Below are 13,173 nucleotides of genomic sequence, written 5' to 3'. Positions count from 1 at the left end.
ATGATGATGATGATGATGATGATGATGATGATGATGATGATAATAAAATTTATTTTTATATCCTGCCCTCCCCTGCCGAAATGATACTGGATTTATATCCCGCCCTATACTCTGAATCTCAGAGTCTCAGAACGGTCACAATCTCCTTTACCTTCCCCCTCCCCACACAACAGACACCCTGAGAGAGCTCTTACAGTAGCTACCCTTTCAAGGACAACTCCTACAAGAGCTATGGCTGACCCAAGGCCATTCCAGCAGTTGCACATGGAGGAGTGGGGAATCAAACCAATTGTGTACAATTCTGGTCAACGCACCTCAAAAAGGGTATTATAGCATTGGAAAAAGTGCAGAAAAAGGCAACTAGAATGATTAAAGGTTTGGAACACCTTCCCTATGAAGAAAGTTTAAAACGCTTGGGGCTCTTTAGCTTGGAGAAACATCGACTGCAGGGTGACATGATAGAGGTTTACAAGATTATTCATGGGATGGAGAAAGTAGAGAAAGAAGTCCTTTTCTCCCTTTCTCACAATACAAGAACTTGTGGGCATTCAATGAAATTGTTGAGCAGTCAGGTTAAAACAAGATAAAAGGAAGTCCTCCTTCACCCAAAGGGTGATTAACTTCTGGAATTCACTGCCACAGGAGGTGGTGGCGGCTACAAGCATAGCCAGCTTTAAGAGGGGATTGGATAAAAATATGGAGCAGAGGTCCATCAGTGGCTATTAGCCACAGTGTGTGTGTGTGTGTGTATATATATATGTATGTGTGTGTATATATATCTATATACACAAACACATATATTGGCCCCTGTGTGACACAGGGTGTTGGACTGGATGGGCCATTGGCCTGATCCAACATGGCTTCTCTTATGTTCTTATACCCGGTTCTCCTAGATAAGAGCCTGCACACTTAACCACTACACTAAACTGGCTCTTCTCAGGGAGAACCCAGTTCAGAAACTGAGATATTCTAATCAAAACTGTACACTTATGAAATCTGATAACACTCCTGTGATGGAGTTGCCTTCTCCATCCAGGTCATCAGTCAGGATTCCGAACTCACCAAATTGGGAGGGAATGTATCATAATTCGTAAGCTTTTGCCGTCAGGAACAAAGTCTTGGTTGAATGTCATGGGGTGGGGTGTTGCTGAACAATTGCTATATCTGAATCAGGGCTTTGATAGTTTTTTTTAGTGGTTTAAGCATAACAAAGTTATTCTGTAATGTACCATTTAATTAAATGCCTGATTTCCACACTCATTATACATCAAGCTAACAACTGAAGCCCTTTAATCTCATACAGACAGCTATTTAGGCCCCTTTCATTGTAATTCGCAGCTCTGCTTCCTTCCCTCCACTTTTGGCTGTTTGGGCGATGAACAGTCTTTTCATCTGATGCTCTGTCTTTGGAGCAGTTCCAAATGGGCTTGTTTTTCAAGCCCCCTGCCGTTTCCTCTGGTCTAGGAGAACTCTTGGCTGGCTGGCTTTTTCCCCCTTTTTTTTTTTTTAAAGTGGAGAGTAAAAGTGTTTCATTTTCACTGTCTGGAAGATTTGTACAATATTAATAACAATTGTTGATCTAGGTTCTTTGTCATTTAAGGAAGGGATGGTGGCTCAGTGGTAGAGCATCTGCTTGGGAAGCAGAAGGTCCCAGGTTCAATCCCTAGCATCTCCAACTAAAATCTCAGCTTGAGACCCTGGAGAGCCATGAATGGGGCTGTGGCTCAGGGGTAGAGCACCTGCTTGGTAAGCAGAAGGTCCCAGGTTCAATCCCCAGCATCTCCAACTAAAATCTCAGCTTGAGACCCTGGAGAGCCATGAATGGGGCTGTGGCTCAGGGGTAGAGCACCTGCTTGGTAAGCAGAAGGTCCCAGGTTCAATCCCCAGCATCTCCAACTAAAATCTCAGCTTGAGACCCTGGAGAGCCATGAATGGGGCTGTGGCTCAGGGGTAGAGCACCTGCTTGGTAAGCAGAAGGTCCCAGGTTCAATCCCCAGCATCTCCAACTAAAATCTCAGCTTGAGACCCTGGAGAGCCATGAATGGGGCTGTGGCTCAGGGGTAGAGCACCTGCTTGGTAAGCAGAAGGTCCCAGGTTCAATCCCCAGCATCTCCAACTAAAATCTCAGCTTGAGACCCTGGAGAGCCATGAATGGGGCTGTGGCTCAGGGGTAGAGCATCTGCTTGGTAAGCAGAAGGTCCCAGGTTCAATCCCCAGCATCTCCAACTAAAAAGGGTCCAGGCAAATAGGTGTGGAAAACCTCAGCTTGAAACCCTGGAGAGCCGCTGCCAGTCTGAGTAGACAATACTGACTTTGAGGGACCAAGGGTCTGATTCAGTAGAAGGCAGCTTCATTTGTTGCCCATATTTATTTATTTTGCGGACTTATGTTCCGCCCTTTCCCATGAACAGGCTCAGGGCAGATTACAGCATAAATTAGAGATCCGTTAAAACCTACAGTTAAAACTAAACACAATTTATTAAAACCAAGAAGCAGTGAAATACAGTCTCCTGCGCATCTTGACGATCACAAGCTTCTGACTCACCCTGAGCTATGAGGTGGCAAAGCTGAAATGCCTGAATCTAAAATGTGAGGATTTTAGGTTTCAGATGGCCCTTGAGCCATTAACTAGTTTGAAATCTGACCTGGATTATTTGAGGAAGTTTGAGTATTAACCAGGGGTGGAATTTTAGCAGGAACTCCTTTGCATTTTAGGCCACACACCTCTGATGCAGCCAATCCTCCAAGAGCTTACATGGCTCTTTATTGTAAACTCTTGGAGGATTGGCTGCATCAACGGGGTGTGGCCCAAAATGCAAAGGAGCTCCTGCTAGGATTCCATCCCTGGTATTAGCAATCCGATTCAGGATGGCGAATGTGAAGAAGCTGTGTGCACAGAAACATGGGGGAAAGTTTAGGATTGTTATCAGATTTCATAAGTGTACAGTTTTGATTAGAATATCCCAGCTTCTGACTTGGGTTCTCCCTGAGAGCCAGTGTGATGTAGTTTTACGGCATCTGTTCCTTTCTCCTCTTTTCCTGTTAAAATCATTCTCCCCCCCCCCCCGCCTTTAAAATCCCTAAATTCAACATCATCCTTTGTTAGGAATTCATTCGAGGAGAAAATACCTATGCAAAAGAACGCTAATCAGGATAATGTTCTGAACGGTTTCTCCAAATACATTTCCAGTGTAACTTCTAGTCTGATCCTAAGCGGAATCAGGCAAGTCTAAACCCATTGACTTCTGTGGACTTAAGAGCTGTGGAACTCTGTTACACGGTGACTCGCAAAAGCTCCTCCCCTGCCAGAAATTTTATTAATCTTTAAGGTGGTCCTGGACTCTTGCTCTTTTCTTTTGCTACAGACAGGCTTGATCCAGGATTGCTCTTTTAAACCCCGATCCTTGCAGGAGAGGGAAGAGGAACAGAATCTGCAAGAGACAGGCTCTCAGGCGCCCTCTGCCTCACCCCACCCGAAATCCCAACAACTGTGTTTCCCAAGCAGATCCCTCTGGTGTTTTCCTTAAGCCAAATCTAGGCCACCAAATGTTGCAAAGTTACCTTTTGCTTGCCACTTCACGTTTATTTTCCTTTCCGTTCCTGAAGCAGTGACACTGGGGTTTTTTTGAGCACTAATGCTGATTGAAGGGGTTTTTTTCCCTGCAAAAGATATGCACTTAACTTGTCGAGAGAGAATGAATGATTGACGGCAGGTATAACTACTTTTTGTGTCAAGGTTTTGTCAAGTCGTTGTTGTCCAACCTACTTTACTGAATGCCAGAAATACCTTCTGGGGTATTCAATCAAGAGAGATTCCGCTGCAGCATCTCTTTAACATAACGCTTAGTGCCTTTTTGTCTGCATTCTGAATCGGAAAGCGGCCTCTCATTCAGCCGCGGTGAATAGCCGTGCTTTCTGATCAATGCGTAAGGGGTGATGTGGCACCACGGGACTTGTGGTGAAACGCTCTTTTTAAAAAGGGAAAGTTGAAACGGAAAGCAATCTCTTGTTTGGTTAACTGTGTGCTGTTTATAAGCGCCGCTTCAGAAGGCACGCCACACTACTGAAGCTTTTTTTATGAACTTGGAAGGGTTGCGTTCTTGTCTCCTTGCACGCGGAGCGTTCTTCTGTTCGTTGTTAAAAAATCCATAATTAAAAACCAATGCAAATGGCACGCCTCTACTCGAGCAAGCAGAGAGAGGTGCCGTCGCCTCAGTGGCGTGGCTCAGCTTCCTGACGTACGTTTCTGCTGCTGCGCACGTGCAGGGAGGACAAAGGGGCTTCGCCGTTCAGGGGCAGGAATGGATCCGCCGTGAATTTTATGCATGTACCTCGCTTCTGTTTTAGGAGGCACCAGCCTTGGTTTACAAACCATCCCTTGCCACCGAAAGGACTAGACAGAACGTTTGTTTCCTACGTTTCAGATTCCGAAAGCACGGCTTTGTTGGTTTCCCCAAAATGTCGGGGTTTCTAGACTTTGAGTCCGGAAGAAAGGGACAACCTGGGGCAGAGCGGGTTTTTAATTTGCTGGGGGGAGTTCCTAGAGGGCTCTGGCCAGGGAGGGCTTGTTGTCAGGGGGTGGGGAGACCAGGCCGAGCCCCAATAGCGCAAGTAGCTCTGCAGGAGTGCCCTGGCTTAGTTCTAGGGGGCACCACTCACTGGCCTTGCAGTGACCATGACCCCTCTGTGACTGGATCAGGCAATGTTGTGCGTGTGGCTTGGTTCGTCTGCAAAGCTTGCTGGAATGATTTTCCATGTGGACAGACCAACCCAACAGAAATGAGGCAGCGGACGAGTAAATAGCAAACAGATAAGCTTATTAGGGACTTGTCTTAATTTCTCTTTCTCCCTTCTTCCCCCCCCCCCCCCCTTGCTTGCAGGTTGTTAAAGGTCTGACGTATTTGTGGAGCTTAAAGATTTTACACAGAGGTAAGTTGCATGGTCGTCTTTACGTTTTGTTAAGTGAATGCCACAATTCCGATTCTGGCAGAACTGCTTCGACAAATTGGCACAAGTGAACATATATGAACATATGAAGCTGCCTTATACTGAATCAGACCCTTGGTCCATCAAAGTCAGTATTGTCTTCTCAGACTGGCAGCGGCTCTCCAGGGTCTCCAGCTGAGGTTTTTCACACCTATTTGCCTGGACCCTTTTTTGGAGATGCCGGGGATTGAACCTGGGACCTTCTGCTTACCAAGCAGATGCTCTACCACTGAGCCACTGTCCCTCCCCAAGTGACACGAGTTCTATTTATTGGCCTGTGTAGTTAAGGAATTCCCTCTCTCACTTTTTGACTCAAGGCAAAGGAGAATTGCAAATGGGAACCAAATTGAAACTACCAGTAAAACAATGGCAGCCAGCAGCAGCACAACCACGATCAGCTTTTAAATCAGCAATGAAAACCAGCAGTAAAAACAGATCCTGTCCTCTAAAAACCAATAAAAGCAGCAGCCTCCTCTGAAATGCAGCACTTTTCACGGATCTTTGCAATGGCCTTCATGGTCTCCAAGAAGGTTCATCAGAACCATCTATACTGTAGCAAGGCTTACTACATTTGGGGGGTGGGGGCTGCTGGTTCCACCTCCATGAAGGGAGAGGGCACTCACAGGGATGCCTTGCAGGGCAAAGTGGCTCTCTTCTTCCCCAGGTTCTTTTGAGCCTGCTTCAGCAACAGCACAGAGAATCTGTATTCTTGAGCCTCTGGTTGGCAAGAGGGTCTTCCCATCTTCTTTCATAAGATCTGGGAGTCATCCCCATTGAGCATAATGAGAATGACTTCTGAGTGGGATCGTGCTGCTGTACAGATACATCCTCTGAATAACTGTGGTCATTCAGGTGTTCTGTGGCTGAGCATTCTTGAACATAAGAGAAGCCGTGTTGGATCAGGCCAATGGCCAATCCAGTCCAACACCCTGTGTCACACAGAGGCCAAAAATACCGGGTGCCATCAGGAGGTCCACCAGTGGGGCCAGGACATTAGAAGCCCTCCTACTGTTGCCCCCCCCCCCCAAGCACCAAGAATACAGAGCATCACATGCCCCAGACATAAGAGAAGCCATGTTGGATCAGGCCAATGGCCCACCCAGTCCAACACTCTGTGTCACAGAAGAACATAAGAGAAGCCCTGTTGGATCAGGCCAATGGCCCCTCCAGTCCAACACTCTGTGTCACACAAGAACGTAAGAGAAGCCCTGTTGGATCAGGTCAGTGGCCCCTCCAGTCCAACACTCTGTGTCACATAAGAACATAAGAGAAGCCCTGTTGCATCAGGTCAATGGCCCCTCCAGTCCAACACTCTGTGTCACATAAGAACATAAGAGAAGCCCTGTTGGATCAGGCCAATGGCCCATCCAGTCCAACACTCTGTGTCACATAAGAACAGAAGAGAAGCCCTGTTGGATCAGGCCAGTGGCCCCTCCAGTCCAACACTCTGTGTCACATAAGAACATAAGAGAAGCCGTGTTCGATCAGGCCAGTGGCCCCTCCAGTCCAACACTCTGTGTCACAGAAGAACATAAGAGAAGCCCTGTTGGATCAGGCCAGTGGCCCATCCAGTCCAACACTCTGTGTCACATAAGAACATAAGAGAAGCCCTGTTGGATCAGGCCAGTGGCCCATCCAGTCCAACACTCTGTGTCACATAAGAACATAAGAGAAGCCCTGTTGGATCAGTCCAATGGCCCCTCCAGTCCAACACTCTGTGTCACATAAGAACATAAGAGAAGCCCTGTTGGATCAGGCCAGTGGCCCATCCAGTCCAACACTCTGTGTCACGTAAGAACATAAGAGAAGCCCTGTTGGACCAGGCCAGTGGCCCCTCCAGTCCAACACTCTGTGTCACATAAGAGAAGCCCTGTTGGATCAGGCCAATGACCCCTCCAGTCCAACACTCTGTGTCACATAAGAACATAAGAGAAGCCCTGTTGGATCAGGCCAGTGGCCCATCCAGTCCAACACTCTGTGTCACATAAGAACATAAGAGAAGCCCTGTTGGACCAGGCCAGTGGCCCCTCCAGTCCAACACTCTGTGTCACATAAGAGAAGCCCTGTTGGATCAGGCCAATGACCCCTCCAGTCCAACACTCTGTGTCACATAAGAACATAAGAGAAGCCATGTTGGATCAGTCCAATGGCCCCTCCAGTCCAACACTCTGTGTCACATAAGAACATAAGAGAAGCCCTGTTGGATCAGGCCAGTGGCCCCTCCAGTCCAACACTCTGTGTCACGTAAGAACATAAGAGAAGCCCTGTTGGACCAGGCCAGTGGCCCCTCCAGTCCAACACTCTGTGTCACATAAGAGAAGCCCTGTTGGATCAGGCCAATGACCCCTCCAGTCCAACACTCTGTGTCACATAAGAACATAAGAGAAGCCCTGTTGGATCAGGCCAGTGGCCCATCCAGTCCAACACTCTGTGTCACATAAGAACATAAGAGAAGCCCTGTTGGACCAGGCCAGTGGCCCCTCCAGTCCAACACTCTGTGTCACATAAGAGAAGCCCTGTTGGACCAGGCCAATGACCCCTCCAGTCCAACACTCTGTGTCACATAAGAACATAAGAGAAGCCATGTTGGATCAGTCCAATGGCCCCTCCAGTCCAACACTCTGTGTCACATAAGGACATAAGAGAAGCCATGTTGGATCAGTCCAATGACCCCTCCAGTCCAACACTCTGTGTCACATAAGGACATAAGAGAAGCCCTGTTGGATCAGGCCAATGGCCCATCCAGTCCAACACTCTGTGTCACGTAAGAACATAAGAGAAGCCCTGTTGGATCAGGCCAGTGGCCCATCCAGTCCAACACTCTGTGTCACACAGAGGCCAAAAAATCCAGGTGCCATCAGGAGGTCCACCAGTGGGGCCAGGGCACTAGAAGCCCAGAACATCTAAAGCATACTGATGGAAGTCTTCCTCATGCCGCAGTGGCCACACAGGAGATAGTGATTTTAAAAGTATGAATGCAGTGCTCCCTGTAAGCTTCAGAGTCTTGTGAGCAAAAATTCTACTTTGTGAGCAACTGGCATCAAAGTTGTGAGCTCCTGCATAAATTAGTGAGCTCTGGGGTCACCCTTCTTGAGCAAAGACAAAACTCTGTGAGCTGGAGGCTAAAAATCTGCGAGCTAGCTCACACTAACTCAGCTTAGAGGGAACACTATGATGACAATGATACTTCAAGAAGCATTTTAAGGTAGATGCTAAGCTGATATGATTTAGTACCCCGTCCAGTGATGTGGGTGTGTGTGGCATATGCAAATGAGTTATGCCAATGAGTTGTGCTAATGAGCTCTGGCACCTCTTTTTCTACAAAATGACCCCCTGATAGTGACCCAGAGGAAGAAGCACTTTTCTCCCTTTCTCACAATACAAGAACTCATGGGTATTCGATGAAATTGCTGAGCAGTTGGGTTAGAACAAGATAAAAGAAAGTACTTCTTCACCCAAAGGGTGATTAACATGTGGAATTCACTGCCACAGGAGGTGGTGGTGGCTGCAAGCATAGCCAGCTTCAAGAGGGGATTGGATAAACACATGGAGCAGAGGTCCATCAGTGGCTGTTAGCCACAGCATATTGTTGGAACTCTCTGTCTGGGGCAATGATGCTCTGTAATCTTCGAGTGGTCTCTGTGCTTCACACTCATAGGGATAGAGCGCCTGTGCCGATCCCCGAATCGGTACCTAAAAAGCCCGGGATTTTTCGTGCTCGGCACTCATTGAGCATGCACAGGAGCCCCAGCATGCATGCTGACCAGAGCCAGCGCGAGGAATCCCGCCAGTTCTTTCTTGACCGCCGCATTGAAAGGATCGTTCTTCAGTGCTCCGGTCGGTACTTACAAAATTTTTTCTTGACTTTCCTCCTCTTGCCCGTTTTTATTTTTCCTATTTCCTTGTTGTTTAAAAAAATAATAATAAGACTTTTAGTTGGACTTTGCCCTTCGGGGCAATTCCCCCCCCCCCTTCCCTTGCCGCGTTCCCGCTGCCTATGGAAAAACGTTGGGGGTTCTTCAAGCGCTGCCTGAAGTGTGGTAGTAAGATCGCACCCCCAGATGGTCACTCCCTCTGCTTGTTGTGGCTGGGCGAGGGACACCGTGTCGATTCGTGTCCACATTGCTCGAGGTTTTCCAGACACAGAAAAATCGAGCGGCAAGGCTATCGGCGGCTTTAGTCGAATCGGCTCTTCAACCGCCTAAAATGACATCGGACCCTTTGGCATCTATGGGTAACGCAACCCAAGCCATGGCCTCAGCATCGATGGGTCCATCATCTCCAGTGTCGACAGTTATGACGACTGAGCAGGATCGACCTATGAAACAACCCTCTGAAGGGTTAGTGGAGTCCACTCCGCTGAAGAAATATCGGGATGACTCAGGGAGCCGGTTGTCGCTTCCAAAGAAGCATAAGTCGAAGGACAAGCGTAGAAAGGACAGACTTTCCCGCACTCCTTCCCCTTCTAGGGATGCTTCGACAGATTCAGCATCAGCACAAACCACTCCACCACAGAAAATTCTTGCACCCAGCTGCTGGAGAAGCCCATTGGTATCGGGCAGACTTGGGCCTCAACCGACCCATTTTTCGGGATCGGAGCAAGAAATCGACCTGACCCAGCAAACTTGTTCTTCCAGGTCAGAGTCACGTCGGTGGAGTGACAGCGGTTCGGTATCGGAGATTGAGGCTTTGGCTCTGACCGAATCCATAGTACCACTTCGTCCCAGCACAGGACATCTTCAGAGAGAGGCTGAGTCGAGTGCTTCGATTTGCAGGTTCCCGCCACCACCCGTGTGGGACCAGTATCAGTGGCCTTGTTCATTTGGACCTTACCCATACCCATCATATCTGTGGTACCCGCCCCGCGAGCTGCCGGAATGAGACCAATGCTCAGAAGCTTCTCACTTTCCGAGGGTCTTGCATCACTCTTCCACCCGCCGCACACCTTCAGCATTGGCAACGATTCCTCCTAAGAGGTGTAAGGAGAGGTCTGGGGACCCGCAGGCTCACCTGTCGGCATCACTGCGCTCACCTGAGTGCGCTTCGACCCCGCTGTTATCGGAACACTCTGAGAGGAGAGGAGATTCTTCGACGTCGGACTCCGAGGTCGGTACCGATGATCCAGACAAGGCGCAAGCTGAACCTTCTCCAGACTCTCATATCGCAGAGAATCTTCCGATATCCCCTTTGGAGGATCTCAAGTCGTATGGAGACATGGTGAAGCATATGGCACAATCTCTTTCGCTCTCAGTGGTCCAACCGCAGCTGGTCATCGATAATACTGTGCTCGATATCATGCAGTGGGACACATCGACAGCTGTGGCTCTCCCAGTGACCAAAGTCATTCTGCAAGCAGTAAAAGAGCCATGGGCAAAGCTGGCATCCACACCGATTTCCTCGCAGCGTTTAGACCATATGTATCGTGTCCAAGAGGCTGGTGCTGAGTTTCTCTTTATTCACCCCAAACCCAATTAGGTGGTGGTCTCTTCGTCTTCGAAGACTCGCAAGACTCACTCTTCCCCTCCTGATAAAGAGGGCAAGAAGATCAATAATGCTGGTAGACGTTTCTACTTGGCGGGAGCCTTGGGAGTTAAAATCTCTAAATATGCTGCATGTATGGCATGTTGCCATTATTCGATTTGGGAACAACTAACACCTCTACTGTCATCTATGAGTGAGGAGAAGCGGTCTCTGATAAAGAAACTGCAAAGAGAGGGATTTGCTGTGGCTAAACAACAGTTGGCTGCGTCAAAGCACATGGTAGACGTCTCTGCCAAGACTCTAACCTCTGCCATTTCCCTACGCCGTCACTCCTGGTTGCGTTCGACAGCCCTTCAGCCTGACACCAGGGCTTATGTGGAAGACCTTCCCTTTGAAGGTGAAGGTCTTTTTAGTTCCACTACTGATAGCGTCCTACAGGAAATGGACAAAAGTATTAAGACCTCGCGAAACCTTGGCGTTCCTACATCTTTTCGGGATGGAAAGCCTAAGCAGTGGCACAAACCCTGGCCCAAGAGGCCTTATCAGAAATTTCCCCCTGACCAGTCTTGGAGGCCTCGCTCTTCACAGACTGAGAGCAGATCTCCTTATAGGGGAAATAATAAGTCTAAGTTTGCTTCGACTTCTGCAGCTACCAATAAATCCAAGGGGTCCCGCCCACCGAAGCAGGGCCTTTGACTTTTCTGCCGCACACATCACCGCCCCTACTTCTCCCATCCGCCTCCGTCACCATCTACCTGCATGGGAGTCCATCTCCACAGACAAATGGGTTCTCTCCATTATAACAGAGGGTTACAAGATAGACTTTGTTCAGGTTCCAACTCAGTCATTTTTTGTCATCACACCTCCTTCCCCCCCTTTGCTAGAGGAAGTGAGCAATCTCTTGCAGAAACAAGCCATAGAACCGGTTCCTCCAGCGGCCAGGAACGGGGGGTTCTATTCTCGTTATTTTCTGGTCCCCAAACAGGATGGTGGACTGAGACCAGTTATGGACCTTCGAAATCTGAACAAGTTTATTGTGTACAAGAAATTCCGGATGTCTACCCTACAAACAATCCTTCCCCTTATCAGCCAAGGAGACTTGATGGCGACCTTGGATCTGAAGGATGCCTACTTCCATGTCAGCATCCATCCGTCTTACAGGCACTTCCTCAGGTTCACGATAGGCTCCAACCATTTCCAGTTCAAAGCCCTTCCATTTGACCTGTGTACCGCAGGTGTTTACCAAGATGATGAGCGTTGTAGCAGCACACCTCCGGCTTCAAGGCATAGTCGTCTTTCCGTATATAGACTGGCTCCTTGTGGCGGATTTGAAAGAGCGTCTGTCCGGCCATATTGCGACAACTCTCCATCTTCTCCATACCCTAGGTCTGCAGGTCAACATGAAAAAGTCCCACTTGATACCATCAAGGACAGTTCAGTTTATCGGGGCTATGTTGGACACGGACCTTCATCGTGCTTTTCTGCCTCAATAGAGAGCAATGGACATTATCACCCTCTTTCATCTTTTTCAAGCCCAGAAATGGGGCACGGCACAACAGTTGCAGTGGCTGCTGGGACTGATGGCGGCGACTACAAGTGTGTTCCTGTTCATGAAACTTCGCATGAGAGGGCTTCAATTTTGGTTCCTCAAAAAGTTTCGTCCTCTAAGGGACTCACCTCGAAAGAAGTTCACGATTCCACCCTCGATCCTCTGGTCCCTGGAATGGTGGACTTCCAGAGACAACATCTGTCAAGGAGCTCCTTTCCATCTGCCTGTAATGACGGTTACAATCACCATAGATGCGTCCCTATGGGGATGGGGTGTTCACATGGATACTCTGTGTGTGTGTGGGGGGGGTCCATGGCCACCACCTGACTTGTTGCCACATAAACTATTTTGAACTGTTGGCAATTCATTTCGCCCTTCGGTCCTTCCTCCCCTTAGTAGCGGGAAAGTCTGTGGCTGTGTTGACAGACAATACTACAGCCCTTTGTTACATCAACAGGCAGGGTGGGACAGTCTCCCGAAAACTCTGTGCGCTAGCAATGGAGCTGTGGCTGGAGTGTTTGGATCAGGGCATCTATGTGAAGACCTTCCACCTTCCAGGGGTACTCAATCTCCAGGCAGATTCATTGAGCAGAGGAGCAGCGTCTCTGCATGAATGGGAGATACAGTGGCATTTCCTTCAACCAGTGTTCCAGCTCTGGGGGTATCCACAGATCGATGTTTTCTCCACAGCCCTGAATCAGAAGTGTCCCTTATTTTGCACCAGGGGAGGGATGGATCCGGCTTCCTTGGGGGATGGTCTAATGTTCCCGTGGAAGGGTCGTTTTCTGTATCTGTTCCCGCCTTTTCCGCTGCTGACGAGAGTAGTCAACAAGATAAAGAGGGAGGAGCTGAGGTGCATACTAATCATGCCGTGGTGGCCTTGGCAAAACTGGTTTCCGATTTTGCTCCACTTAGCGCGGGGAGTTTTTCATTATTTCCCAGCGGAGCGAAACCTTCTTTCAGCCCAAGAAGGGCAAGTGTTTCACCACAATGTACCTCACCTAAAGTTGACAGTGCGAATTTTCGAGCAGAGTCAATCACGTTTTTCTGAATAGTAGGAAGTTGTCTACTCCTATTTCCTATGACAGGAAATGGGGAAAAATTATCCAGTTTTTGGCTGATACTGGAATCTCACCCCAACGGGTGGGTTTACCTGT

General features: G+C 48.6%; 1 protein-coding gene across 2 annotated transcripts in view; it reads left to right on the top strand.

Moving 5' to 3' along the window:
* The window catches only part of MAP2K5 (mitogen-activated protein kinase kinase 5), a 267,295-nt gene that overhangs the window by 99,688 nt on the left and 154,434 nt on the right, over positions 1-13,173 (top strand). For both annotated transcript variants that reach the window (XM_060260130.1, XM_060260131.1), the window contains exon 13: positions 4,881-4,929. In XM_060260130.1, coding sequence (XP_060116113.1) covers positions 4,881-4,929 — 49 coding nt within the window. The remainder of the gene's footprint in view (positions 1-4,880; positions 4,930-13,173) is intronic.

The sequence above is a fragment of the Heteronotia binoei genome, chromosome 19 (assembly GCF_032191835.1).
Source record: "Heteronotia binoei isolate CCM8104 ecotype False Entrance Well chromosome 19, APGP_CSIRO_Hbin_v1, whole genome shotgun sequence".
NCBI classification, from domain to species: Eukaryota; Metazoa; Chordata; class Lepidosauria; order Squamata; family Gekkonidae; genus Heteronotia; species Heteronotia binoei.
Note: the sequence above shows the minus strand (reverse complement) of the source record. Positions and strands in the feature narration are given on the sequence as shown.